This window comes from Diabrotica virgifera, chromosome 4, assembly GCF_917563875.1.
Source record: "Diabrotica virgifera virgifera chromosome 4, PGI_DIABVI_V3a".
Lineage (NCBI taxonomy): Eukaryota > Metazoa > Arthropoda > Insecta > Coleoptera > Chrysomelidae > Diabrotica > Diabrotica virgifera.
This window is the reverse complement of record NC_065446.1, coordinates 66,557,010-66,571,135: the sequence shown is the minus strand read 5'-3', so window position 1 is coordinate 66,571,135 and position 14,126 is coordinate 66,557,010. Positions and strand designations below refer to the sequence as shown.

General features: G+C 32.1%; 1 protein-coding gene across 17 annotated transcripts in view; it reads left to right on the top strand.

Moving 5' to 3' along the window:
- LOC114324805 (piezo-type mechanosensitive ion channel component) overlaps positions 1-14,126 on the top strand; it is a 369,243-nt gene that overhangs the window by 329,291 nt on the left and 25,826 nt on the right. For all 17 annotated transcript variants that reach the window (XM_028272670.2, XM_028272668.2, XM_028272666.2 and 14 more), the window contains one exon: positions 5,855-6,077. In XM_028272670.2, coding sequence (XP_028128471.1) covers positions 5,855-6,077 — 223 coding nt within the window. The remainder of the gene's footprint in view (positions 1-5,854; positions 6,078-14,126) is intronic.

Here is a 14,126-nt window from a genome sequence, read left to right as displayed (position 1 = left end):
GCCTCTTTGTAAGGTACTCGTATCTGCGGAACGATCTCTTCTGTATACATTATAGTCATCGAAACCTAATTCTCCATCGTGAAATTCACCATTTAACCAAGTTTCAGTAAAAATAATAATATTATAATTTGTTGTGGAAATGTTGCGCTTCAATATAGATAATTTGGTCCGTAGTCCTCTAACATTTTGATAATAGACACTGTAATAGCCATTTGATGCATTATAATTTGTTGTGGAAATGCTGGGCTTCGGTATAGATAACTTGGCACGTGGACCTTTAACATTTTGACCACAAATATTCAGTTCGTCAGAATTGACACTACCTAAAAGTCATTCATTTGTACGTGAACTGCCTGCATTGCGAGACAGTCGAGGAGGTCTTGACACAAATTCTCTAGCTGTGACCCTAGCAGGCCATGCATCTGGCTGCAGCATAGCTTCAAAGAAAGATTGACGAATACCAATTTTAAAAGAGCAATAGTAATCATTAGATGTCAATGGTTTAACTGAAAAATCTTTCTTCAACAAGGAATGTTTTTTTACTATGTAATCACAAACCTGATGCTCGGATACACCAGGGCTAATATTATTTAAGTGAATAAATCTCATTCGCTCAACTCCGGCAAAATCAGCATCAGCAACGGTACCAACAACCTCTGCAAAAGTGGAACGTGAAACGTTGTTTTTATGATTAACATTGGGTGGTTTCTTTGAACTAGTAGTCCTATATTTAGCTGTTCCATGTATGGAATCAGTTGGAATCCCTGAGACATTTTCGGCGAATACAGGTGGTGGACAAGGAACTGAAGGGGATAGTACAACAGTGTCCTTAGCCAGTGATGTCGCGTTCATGTTTAACAAGGACATTGAACCGCTACACCCATTTAATGTATGAATCATCTGAATGTTGCTCTCACGAAGTATAACAATCTCATTTTTTAGCTCTTCAACTGATTTTTGATAGCCAGCGTTCATCGAATCTAGTAAAGCCTCAAAGTGCTTTTGGAGCGCCTGAAACTTAACATCAATAGCAGGATTGAGAATGGTTGCAGATGATTGACAGTTTTCACATTCAAACTTCAATTTTCTAGTGCTAGCAAGTTGCAAAACTCTTATTTCAGTTGAGCTAATCCCAGAACATGATTGACAAAACTGGGTATTACAGAGATCGCATCTAATTTTTTTATTTAATTCTTCTTTAGATAATTCATTCTTGCACAAAAAACAACTCATGTTAATCGAAAATATATAAATATAAATATTAATCCTGATCACGGAGTAGTAGCCACTTCATAAAAATTATGATCAAGCACTGGCCTATCTTCAAAATATATTATTTGTAGAAGTACTGATAACTTTTTATGAAGAGTACTTAAGTTTTTGTTGAACTCAATTAGGAGAATATGTGCTTCTAATTGCAAATAAATGCAATTTCTGAAACATTCACTAATAAACATGAAAGATAACTTACAGATTAATAGGGTCTGAACTTTTACGGATTTTTTGATACAAAACAACACATTAAACACTAATAAATATCACTTAAATTGTACATCATTAACAGAGCAGGAAAATATGTGCTTTCGCCAGTAATTATTGGAGCTGAATTATGATCAAATGCTTAACTGAAACTTCACAAAGCGATCCCATTCGCAACGATCTAGTCATTAAAATAGCAAGCAGCATTAGATGGAGTGCAAGGGCTGACGCAACAAGAGCTTTGTCTAAAGGTTACAATGTATTTAAATCGGCCGTGGATTCTCTTGCTGAAAACACTAATCAAAAGCACAGTATAAAGAGGGACAGTAGAACCACTCTCCGAAAAATTGGAAGTAAAATCTGTAGTCGCGCATGGCGACCGCGCAATGTTCTTAGTCGCTTTTGCCCCACTCTCGCATTGCTAGTCGCATAGAAACGTATGGGTTTTAACAGAGAAAACCCGCATCCACCACTGGTGAATTATCAATTGCGTACTGCCAGTATTCTTGAGATCAAAGTGCCGACAGAGAAGTGGTTTTACTGTCCCTCTTTATACTGTGTCAAAAGGATGAAACAGTTTAAGAGGCTAAGTGATTGTTGAAAGAAACATTCGTAATGAATGAGTTTTGGGTAACAATTTTAGAACGCATCAACGCTGTCAGTAAATCATTACAGAGAGAAGAGATTGAACTTAAAACTGCAGATGGGGGATGGAGATGGAGGGGTTAACCTAGGTAATTTTGGAGGGAGAAGGGCCTTAATGGGCCTCATAGCTTGGGGTGCCTAGGGGTCCCAAGATTCTTAATCCGGGTCTTTGCCTGATTTGTTGGTTTGTTATGTGGTCTCGAAGGCTCACGAATTGAACTTTTTAGAATATGGCTTAGTTTGCCAAATGCTGCCCATGTCAGGTCTATTCGCCTATTTATTTCATGTGTTCGATTGTCTCCGCTTATTTTGATCTCTCTACAAATAATAATTTCACCATCCCTCGCAAATACATATCCACCATCAGTAGAATTAGATCTGGACATGCATGTTATCCTGCACATTTATTTAAAATAAACATATTAGATTCGAATATTTGTCAAGAATGTGAGGTTAAAAGTGACTTGAACCACATATTTTTTGAATGCAAGAAACATAAATACCTAACCAATCACCTAATTAAAAGAATTATAGACCAGAACATCCCACTCCCTGTAAATATTCTCTTTATTCTGTCACTAAATAAAAAGAAAATTTTTGACTGTTTGATATCTTCCTTGTAGGATAGTAAAATATTATTGTAATTAGTTATAGGTATTTGTAAAATATGTTTAAAAAAATTTTTTTTTTAATTGAAAAAAAAAATAAAAAAATGAAACAAAAAAAATTAAAAAAAAATGATTAAATTAAAAAAATCTACTATCTTAAATAACTAAAAAGAATACAAAACAAATATAAAAAAAATTTAAAGAAAAAAAATCACTAAAAGGATTTAAACCTCCGAGGGGTTGAACCGGGTTGACATCTTATTGTAGTGACAAAAAAAACAAAACAAAAAAACAAAGCAAAAAACAAAACAAATAAAAAACAAAAAAAAACAAAAAAGAATGCATTTATTTTAAATATTAACATTAATAATTTTATTTGTAAAATGTATACACTATGTGTTCTTGATAAACATTAAGTATAATATATTTATAACTAGGTCTCACAAGCTGCTTTTACATTAGTTTTCAAATTCTCACGTTCATAATAACTGATTTCATAGATTGTTGTTGCAGATCTTGATTTAACGTCATTTTTGGTAAATATTCAGTAGGATTCAGTATGCGAATTGTCCAACTATAGTTATTGGTAGAAATGTATGCCACTTCATTGGTATACTCGAGTATATTCTATCTGGCTTAGTAATTTATCATTTATTATAATTAAATAAAAGAATAAAATGCATAAAACACGTAGATATATCTATATCAGGTAAGAAGAAAAATGAGCAAGCGTGGAAAATAGAGCATAAATGGTAAAGAAATTAGTAGAGGAGTTTGAGGCAGCAGAATTAAGTATAGTAGCAATATTAGACGTCAATAAAACAGGAATAGTAAAAATAGAAAATAATCATACCTTAAGGGGATAGGCGCAAAATCTTGCTATTTTGCTATAGCAAAATCAATGCTATTTAATACATTCATTTTTTCGAATCCTGAGAAAACTAATAAATATTTTTGAAAAATTTAAACTCAGAATGAAAGTCATTACCGAGGACCGAAAAAGTCTATTAGAATAAAGAAAAAGTTCCTTTTGAATGAAATATTTGAAATTAAAAATGACACTAAATTTTCTCCTTTTTTTCATCCCTGTAACATATTAAAATAAACATTATAGAAGTTTTCAGAGACTTTCGGCCCTCGGTAATAATGCAATCTTTCATTCTGCGTTTAAATTTTTCAAAAATACTTATTAGTTTTCTCAGGATTTGAAAAAAAAAATGAATGCATTGCACCAAGATTTTGTGCCTACCCCCTAATATATAGTAAAGTATTGGAAGATAAAAGAGCAGATGCAGGTGTAGGTTGTAGAATATGTACATACAAGACTGGAAAAGCAGATACACCTACTTCTGGAAAGCACGGCAAGAGATAATAATATTACTAATAGAAATAAATGATAACGAGTATAGTCGTAATAAAACTATTATAGTAGTATATGGACCAAACGAAGATGATAACTCACAAATCAAAGATGAATTTTGAAAAGACGAAATTCACACTAGGCCTATATGGAGAAATGACCAGAAATAACAATGTAAGGAGAATGCTAGAATTTTGCACTAAACAATATGACAATAACTAATACATTTTATAAATACAAGCAAATCCACATGTATACTAGAGAAGTCAAAAGTCTCATTGAGACAGCCATAATTGACTAAATACATACTTGTTGAAAGCAATGATAGAAGAAAAGTAATGGAGACAAAAGTACACAGGGGATCCCAAATAGGCAGTGACCATAAGATGGTAGTAACTAAGAAACGAGAAGAAATAAAAAAAAGGAAAAGCCTAGTACAGAAAAGCGAAAACCCATTAAAAAAAAGACGATAAACATGAATAAGCTAAGAAATAAATAAATGGCAAAAAATATATACACCGTTATTAGGCGTCAGCGCCCTTGGGGTAGGTGTATAAAACTTCGGCTCAGCTGTAGGATCTATCGCCCTTAGTGAAACACCAAATTAAAGATGATAATTTATTTTTGTAAACTACACTAACTTCCCGGGAGACCTAATGGCGGTGCTTTACTGACCGATTCGTTTGATGGTTGAACTGATAATCATTTGAGACTACATGTTATCTCTTCGAATTGACTCTAAGGAATCATTCTAATGTATACTCTTTATTAGCGGCCAAATGAATTGGGTCAACCCACGCGTCTGACAAAGGATTTTATTTAGTCAGCAAACTTAATAGGCAATTGACCAAAATATTGTTTACGATTTGCAATTAGTTAACGAAATTAGTAGCCCGCACATGTGTAAATATAATAACAAATTGCGTTCATGTGATATACGGTGTGATAAGAAGATTGTTTAATATCGAATATGAAAGTTGAATGTTTGATATTAAACAGTAGGGATCTATGGAGGAGTATCACTGAGCAGCAAACCCTTATATTTCCCGTACTGCTCCCCCATAGGCTGATCAGACACCAGCTTATCCCAGACTAAACCGTAGATTCTTAGAATTTTAGACTATTGCGTTAGCCTTTTTATTTTTTCAATGAGAAATGTCAAAATTATTTAAGAAAAAAGTAAACGAATATAACAATCTACTACTGGATTCAGCTAAGGAAGTATGTGGATCGAGTAAAAAAGACTCAACAAAGAAACAGGCAGCGTGGTGGTTGAAGAAATAAAGAAGCAAGTAAAAATTAAGAAAAAAAAGCATGTAAATGATTTCTGAAATACAAAACAAATGAATACTACAATAACTACAAAAATGAAAGAAAAAAGGTAAAAATATTAGTAAGTATTCCAGATTTTACTGCAGATTCTAAGCATTCCTTCAGTCCCTACCTCTCCCATTTCCTAAGTGTCTTAGCTGTTATTCCATCTTCCCCTTTTGCTTTTCTGAATTTTAGTTTTTTTTTTATCGCCGCCTTAATTTCTGATTTCAAGTATTTGTGGTTCTTTTTCATACCTTCTTTTCTCTGTATTATTGTGTTTAACAGTATTTAGGCGCACTTAAAATTCTGAGAATGTTATATTTTCAGAATAGGGCTGAATTATATTATTTTTATAGCCTCCGACTCAATCGTTGGGATCACTTTGGGAAGAGAACCACTTTTCAAGGATTGTAATTTAAAAAATAATTTAATCCTATTGTTTTTGTAGATCATAGAGCCATGGAATTTCGAAATTTATCCATCAGACTACTTAGAGACAATGAGGGCAATTTGGAACAAGCATGGTGGAAAGTGAATGAAATGTGCGGTGACCCGAATTACGAAAACTTTTTGGATAAAATTCCGTTAAATGATTGCAAACAGTCTGTTATTTTATATACCTTTAACGACAAAGTCTTCCCGCCAACATTAAACATTCTTACACAGGGAGGGTAAGTTTCTAATTATAAGTTTTATCGTATTAAATGTTGAATGGGTTGCATACACTGGCGAAGCGTCTATGTAACCACTGTTACCATTGGTAACAGTTAAAAATCTTGCAAATAAATATTTTATGAAGATGAATAATTCCATTTACCAATATTTTTACCAATAGAAATATATTATTATATTATGTGTTAATATTATCTACCTAATTCAAACAATAGCCAACTACTCGTAGACACACGAAAATATTGGCGAGTTTATGTGACTCAGTTGCACTTTATTATACTCTGTTACCAGTCTCATTTGGGGTTACAATGGTTATATCCTCGCTGTCGCTCGAGACCGGCTAGTGTCTGAAAATTTTGAAGGAACGACGGCGTAAGCGCGCTCTGTATATCAGTAGCCCTGTTACCAGATTTAAATTTGGTTACAGTACCTATAAAAAGTGTGCGTGCAGTTAACCATGGATGAGTGTCGCTGCGTAATCGATAAACTACTTGAATAGTAATTCTCCTTGTATAATTTTGAAGAAAAAAATGAGATTATTGAAAATGAAAGACCTATTTTAAACAATTTAAAAAGGAATCAAAAAAGTAGTTCGATATTTTAAATTTAGTCGGTACAGTGAAACTCTTTGGTTATGTGGTTGCAAGGAAAATAAACTGAATTGTTGGCCATGTCTTCTGGTTTCTACAGAAAAATGGGTGGACCATGTTCACGATTTAAATAGTGTTAGAGTTTTAAAAAGGAGACATGAAATTTCTCCGTTACCTACATGTAAGATGTATACCCAATTTGATTTAGTTTGGCAAAATAAGAATCGAAAGTTCTCTTAACCAAGTCTTTAAAGCAAATATTGCTAAACATAATGAGTTTGTTAAAAAATAGATAGGTATATCCTATATCCTTAGCACACTTATAATGGATACCGTATGTTTTTTGACCAAACAAGAATTAGCGTTTCGTGGTCATTTTGAGGGCGACAACTCTGACAATCGAGGCAATTACAGGGAATTGTTAACATTAATTGCCAAAAAAGATCAAAAATTTTGCCAACATCTAGAAACATCAACTGTTTTTTCGATAGTTTCAAGTGATATACAAAATGATATTATTGAAGCTATATATACATTTAGCCATATCTTCATTTTTTTAAATAAGTTTTTTTGCATCTGGTTTTGGTAACACTTTAGAAAAAGTCACGCGTCGCTACTGGTTGCATATGTGAGTTCATAATGAATGAAATTAATAAAAGAGGCGTAATCACAATCATTTATTAATTACTCCGACGACCGGTTTCGCTGTCTATTATATGCACAGCATCATCAGGTCCCGGTAGCAGTAAACTAAATAACGCCGATTCAAGGAATGATTTCTTGTATTTAATTTCACTAAAACAATCCGACAAACGAATATGAAAAATGCGTCTATGGGATTTAAAGAGATTGTAAATAAAACTGAAAAAAACGATGATGGGCACATGATGACGAAAGTAGCAGTGAAAGGGAACATTGAATCAAACATAAAAAAATGAAAAACCAAGAAGAAAAATAGAGTAAAACTAGGAACCAGGAATGATATTATTGAGACCAGAAAAATGGAAGGGGTAGCAAAGATATAGAATCGACATACTAGTACTAGAAGAAATAAGGGAGAAGGAAATATTAAAAAGAAAAATTACATAATATACTAATCGGGAGAAAACAAGCAAGGGAAAAATGGTACAGCATTTATGATCAACAATAAGATAAGGAACAAAGTTATGGAATTCAAAGCTATAAATGGACGAATGTCATAATATAAAAATAGAAAACAAACAATCCAATATGCCAATGATAAACATATAATATTCACTCTCAGAAAATACACCAGAAAATGATAAAATTGAATTAGATGAACAACTAGAAGAAAGTATCAGGGAAAGAAACATCATGACGAGACAAACTATAACGGAAACAATTATGCCACCTAGCAGCAATAACAAACAATTAGATTATAAGCACAAATTTCAAGCACAGAAGAGAACATAAAGTAACCTGACACAACAGATGGCAATCAGATACACCACTCACTAATATCCAAAAAATGGAAATTAATAATGCATGACGTCAGATCATGTAGAGGAGCAGACACGTACACAGACCATTTTCTAGTAATAGAAGAAATAAAAATGACGGTAATCAAAACAGAGCGAGCAAGAAAAAGCAAAAGAAGAAGGAACCTGGAGAAGTTAAGAAGACTGGTAACTAAAGAGAACAATATGAGACAACCCTAAAGGAAAATCAACAGAAGCAAATAACACAGAGGAAATATGGAAAAATATAAAAGAATTCACTTTGAATTCAGCTGAAGAGGTGCTAGGACAAAGGTAAATTAAAAGACGGAAATAATGGTTAGATACAGAATCCGAAATAAAAATCAAACAGAGAAACCAAGCAAGAAATAAATGGACATAAATTAAAGAAGAACATCGAAATAAATACAAAAAAATAGTAAGAGACCATTGTTACAAAAACAAAAAAAAGTTGTGCGTGAAAGAGATGTTAAAGGAACTAGAAGAAAGTAATAACGACAACGCTAAACTATTTGGATACCTAAAAGCTCAACAAAGAAAATGCAGACCAGTGGTTAAGACCAGTATTATGGGAAAGACATTTCACAATACTATATGGATGCAAAGAATGTCCTGAAGATGAAAAATTTGCTCTTTTGCAAAAAATAGAAGACATGAGAGATAATATAATTAAATGGTCGTAACACGTCGCTCATCGGCGACGTCAGCACTGAAGAGGGAAACCGAATGTCGCCGATGAGCGACATACGCATCGAACGTGTTAAAAGGGAACTTTAAAGTATGGTAAATACAATGGTGATTTACTTTTATTATTAGGAAGGATGTTAGGATCCCTGTTATTAGGAATAGGAAGGATTACTTCCACTTGGTTAAGGATATTTTAATAAACTAATTTTAATATTATGAAAACTATTAACCAAATAATAGAATATAACGACGATTCTCCAATCTGCTGTTTAGAGCTGTTATGGCGCCAATTTGGGTTGATACAGGATGTTGAGTGTTGGTTGCAAAATAACATTAAAATATTTTTTTATAGCTGACTGTTCGTTGAGCGGTTTTTAGCTTGAATTGATGATTAAACGTTTTTTGCGTAATTGGAAGTTGAATATTCAGATTATGGGTTAAAATTTCAACTGCATCACTATTTTAAACACACATCAAACTGGTCTAGGGGACAAAGTAATAAAAGAATATTTAAATTGTAATTTGACAATTTATTTGGAAAATATTGGAATTTAACAAATCTGGACGCTGCTTAACGATAAATTGTGAATAACACAACAACCGGTCGTTGTATACAGAGGGTTTAAAAAATTGAAAAAAATAATGAAACAAAAGTTCTCAACTAAGATTTAAAAATAAAGTCGTAGGCTCTTGTTAATAGAGTGTATGACCACTTATGTTATTAATGACAGCTCGTCGGCGATCTGGAATACTTCTTATCAAATTGTCAATATCGTCTTGCCCAATTTGTTACCATTGCTCTTGCATACCGTTTATCTAGTAGCTCTCCACTTGTCTGAAACACTAATCCTTGCTGTTGTACACGTTCTTTTAGCATATCCCAAATGTACTCGATGGGATTCAAGTCAGGGGATTGAGCAGGCCAGGGTAATACCTGAATATTGTTCTGCTCCAAAAAATTCTCACAATTCTTGCAACATGCAGAAGTACACTGTCGTACATCACTACAAAATTTTCTCCGAATTGTGCAGCATACTAACGAACAATAGGTTCAAGAAAATGTTTTCGATATTCATTTGGTGTATTTTCATCCTTCAATATTAGTGCAGTCACTCAAGGTGGATATGAGCTATTACCCCCGTTTCGTTGAACCTCCAGATTTGCATGAAAATTGGTGAGTGGTTAGAGGCTATCTCAAGGAACAAAGGTGACATGGTGCCAACTTGCGCTTTTACCCTGGGGGTGAATGCCACCCCTCCTCGGGGGTGAAAATTATTTTATTAAAAGTAACCCCACAATTCGATAGAGGGACAAATTATAAGCAAAATTTGTTATATAAATTTATTAAAATAAATCAAAACTTTTTGAGTTATTAAAGATCAAAGATTTTAATTTTTCGCGAGAAAAATGTATGTTTTTAACCGATTTTTCATAAATAACTCAAAAACTGTAAGTTTTTGCAAAAAAGTTATTATTATCAAAATTGAGGCTAATAAAAAATCAAATAAACTCCTTACTAGAAAGCCTTTTAATGTTAACTAAAAGTGAGTTATAGGTAATTGAATGTATATTTCTTTCGTCGAGTACCCAAATCTAAGTATTCAAGCTTAAATACCGGGAAAATGGTGCATTTATAACATAAACTTATTAAACATTTGTCAAAGTTCATAGAAATATCTATCAAATAAGCCCTCGAACAAGTTGATAGCATTAAAATTTATGCACCAAAAATGTTTCAAAATGTATCTTTTAAAAATTTTTCGAAAAAATGTTATTGTTTTTTTTTGTAAATAACTCCGTTAATTTTTAAGATATAAAGTTTACCTAAAAACTAATTAAAAGTTGATTCCAAGAGCTATTAAAAAACGTCAAAAGTAGTCTTTTAAACCTCTTACTTTTTTAAAAATAAAAGGTTAAATGGCCCCGGTTACATGGTTCTCACAGCAAAATTGAAATATTAAACGTTTCTATCTCGGTTATTTTTTACTCTACGGAAATAGTAAAATGGATAAAGTATTTGGAACAGAAAAAACTAAAATTTAGTTATATATGATTTTTTACGTATATTAAGTATTTTTGGAGTTATTATCAAAAGAAAATGAAAAGTACGATAATTTTAAAAATTCTGATTTTTTAAATTATATCTTTTTTTTTTCAAAAATATGCATTCTAAACCAGTCAAAATTGTTGAAATCATTAACTATGTTAACCTAAAGAAATTCTTGTGAGGATTACTACAAATTTTAATTTTTGTGGAAATGGCGTATATTTTATTTTTCACTTTTTCCTAAAAAAATCGAAAGGGTTCTCTTATTTTCATCATAACTTGCTTAATTTTGATGCTATTAACTTCTACTGGAGCTCATTTGATAGGTATTCCGAAGTACTTTGACAAGTGCTTAAAAGTATATTTGATGTTCTTCGGCCCATTCTAATCTCCTTGTCTATTCCCACGGGATCATACTGGAACTCTATTAGATTTGATAGATGAAGATTATCCTCATCAACCTATTCCTGATAGTTTCAGTAGAGACATTATTGCTATGAAGGTTTTGAAGCTCACTTCTTAGCTGGCTAGCAGTTACATTGGGTTTCCTTAATGCCTATTTTGTTGGACGTTGCCATAACTGTCCTACAGTACTTTTGGTAGAATGCACAACTTCTGCCACGTCGCGGATGTTCATACCACCCTGTATCATAACAATAGCTCGTAGCTGTGTTTAACGATGAAGATGATTTCTTTTAAAAATTGTAGTGAATATACTTTTAAGTTAAATAGATAAATTTCAAAAAATTTATTAAAAATTTATTTATAATCAATTACTTTTAATGGGAAATAAGCCACAATTTTACCAAAAAAATTATTTTATTAACGTTTCGACGCCCAAGTCGGGTGTCGTTGTCAAAATATAAAATAATACTAATAAACAAAAATGTTGTTGCTTAGTAAAAGAAATTCTTCTGATAATTTATTTAATCTGACTCATTTATATCGGCAATTCAGATATGTATTATACATTTTAAACTAGAAGATTTTAAAATGAGTCTGATTTTAAAGTCTTCTACTTTAAAATGTACCGGGTGTCCCAATAAGAATGGCTCTCGGTCATATCTCAGGAACCGTTTATAGTAGAGCTTTGAAATAAAAAATTTTATAACAAAAGTTGCCTCAGGAAAAGCCTGGAAATTATTTTCATAATTGTGGGTCCACCGCTAGAGGGCGTAATTGAATATCAAAAATAAAAAAATCAAAATTTTACAAAATTTTCCTAATGAAGGGGCACTGGAAATCCAATTATTGTATTCTTCATCAAATTCTGCGCATATTTGATTTAACAAGTTTAACTCTACCTTTGCAAATAAGAGGTGGGGGTGAGTGGGAACCTTGTTATGAAAAAATGGCTGTAAGTCCGGTTCTGCTAAATAAAATTTTGAAAACTGGGTCTTGTTGAAGACAGATCTTTTTCTTTAATGTAATCGTGATAATTTTGAACCATCCTAATAAGTAATAAGCCAGCTGGGAGGCGTTATTTAATTTTTTTCAGAAATCTAGTTTTTTTTGGAAAATATTAAATACAAGTATGCATTTTTAATCATACTTCATAAAATTAAATTAAATTAGCAATAGAATAGCGAAAACCGCATGTCGATACCTTTTTCTATCTCAAGATATCTCGAGAAACGTGTAAATTTTATACATAACTGTTACTATCACCGGTAAACTAAGTTAATGAAAAGTAGTGTGCAGTGGAAAAAACAAAATAACATTTTCCAGATGTCAACGTATAAAAATATAATTAATTAAAACAACAATATAAAGAGAAACAATACTATTAAAATTAAATATAACACAGAAAAAAAAGAACTACTTAGTGACGACCTAAGTATTCAAATTGTTGCCCATTATACACTACTCTAGAATACATTATCCAGAGAATACTAAACGTCATTCAAAGCATATCGAGAGTAGAAATTGAGACTGCTGTTCAATCTACTCTTGAAAGAGTAAATGTTTGCAACGAAAATGATGGGCAAAAATTTGAACGTTTATGTCATCACTAAATAGTTGTTTTTATTTCTTTGTAATAGTGCTTTTCAACGCTTCTCATTTGTTTCGAGCCTCTGTCATATGCCGTATAATCCGTGTATAATATTAATATACGAGATATGAACGAGGCTCGAAACAAATGAGAAGCGTTGAAAAGACCTAATATACGTTGACAGCTGGAAAATGTTTCTTTGTTGTTTCCATAGCACACTACTTTTAATGAATTTCATTTACCGGTGACAGTAACAGTTATGTTTTTAAATTTACACGTTTTGTAAGATATCTCGAGATAGAAAAAAGATATTAACATGTGGTTTTCGCTATTCTGTTGCTAATTTTATCTAGTTTTGTAATATGGTATTAAAAATGCATGTTTGTATTTAATATTTTCCAAGGAACACTAGATTTCTGAAAAAAATTAAATAACGCCTTCTAGCTGGCATATTACTCAGTAAGTTGGTTGGAAATCATAACTTTTACATTGACGAAAAAGATCTGTCTTCAACAAGACCAAGTTTGCAAAATTTGATTAAGCAGAACCGGACTCACAGCCAGTTTTTCATAACAAGGTTCCCACTCACCCCCACCTCTTATTTCCAAAGGTAGACCTAAACTTGTTAAATCAAATATGCGTAGAATTTTATGAAGAATACGACGATCGGATTTCCAGTGCCCCTTCATTAGGAAAATTTTGTAAAATTTAGATTTTTTAATTTTTGATATTCAATTACGCCCTCTAGCGGTGGTCCCACAATTATGAAAATAATTTCCAGGCTTTTCCTGAGGCAACTTTTGTTATAAAAATTTTTATTTCAAAGCTCTACTATAAACGGTTCCTGAGATATGGCCGAGAGCCATTCTTATTGGGACACCCGGTACAATGCATATCTGAATTGCCGATATAAATGAGTCAGATTAAATAAATTATTAGGAGAATTTTTTTACTAAGCAACAACATTTTTGTTTATTAGTATTATTTTATATTTTGACGACACCCGACTTGGGCGTCGAAACGTTAATAAAATCATTTTTTTGGTAAAATTGTGGCTTATTTCCCATTAAAAGTAATTGATTATAAAAATGCCACAAGAAAATAGCTTCAGAACAAAATTTATTTATGTTTTAAGATCAACAAAAACCCAAACCGATATAGTAAATTGTGATTGTAAGATATGTCCAACCAATAATAAACAAATTTTATTTTAACAGAAAAATATTGCTTCTTGAAAGTGAACGACTTTCATT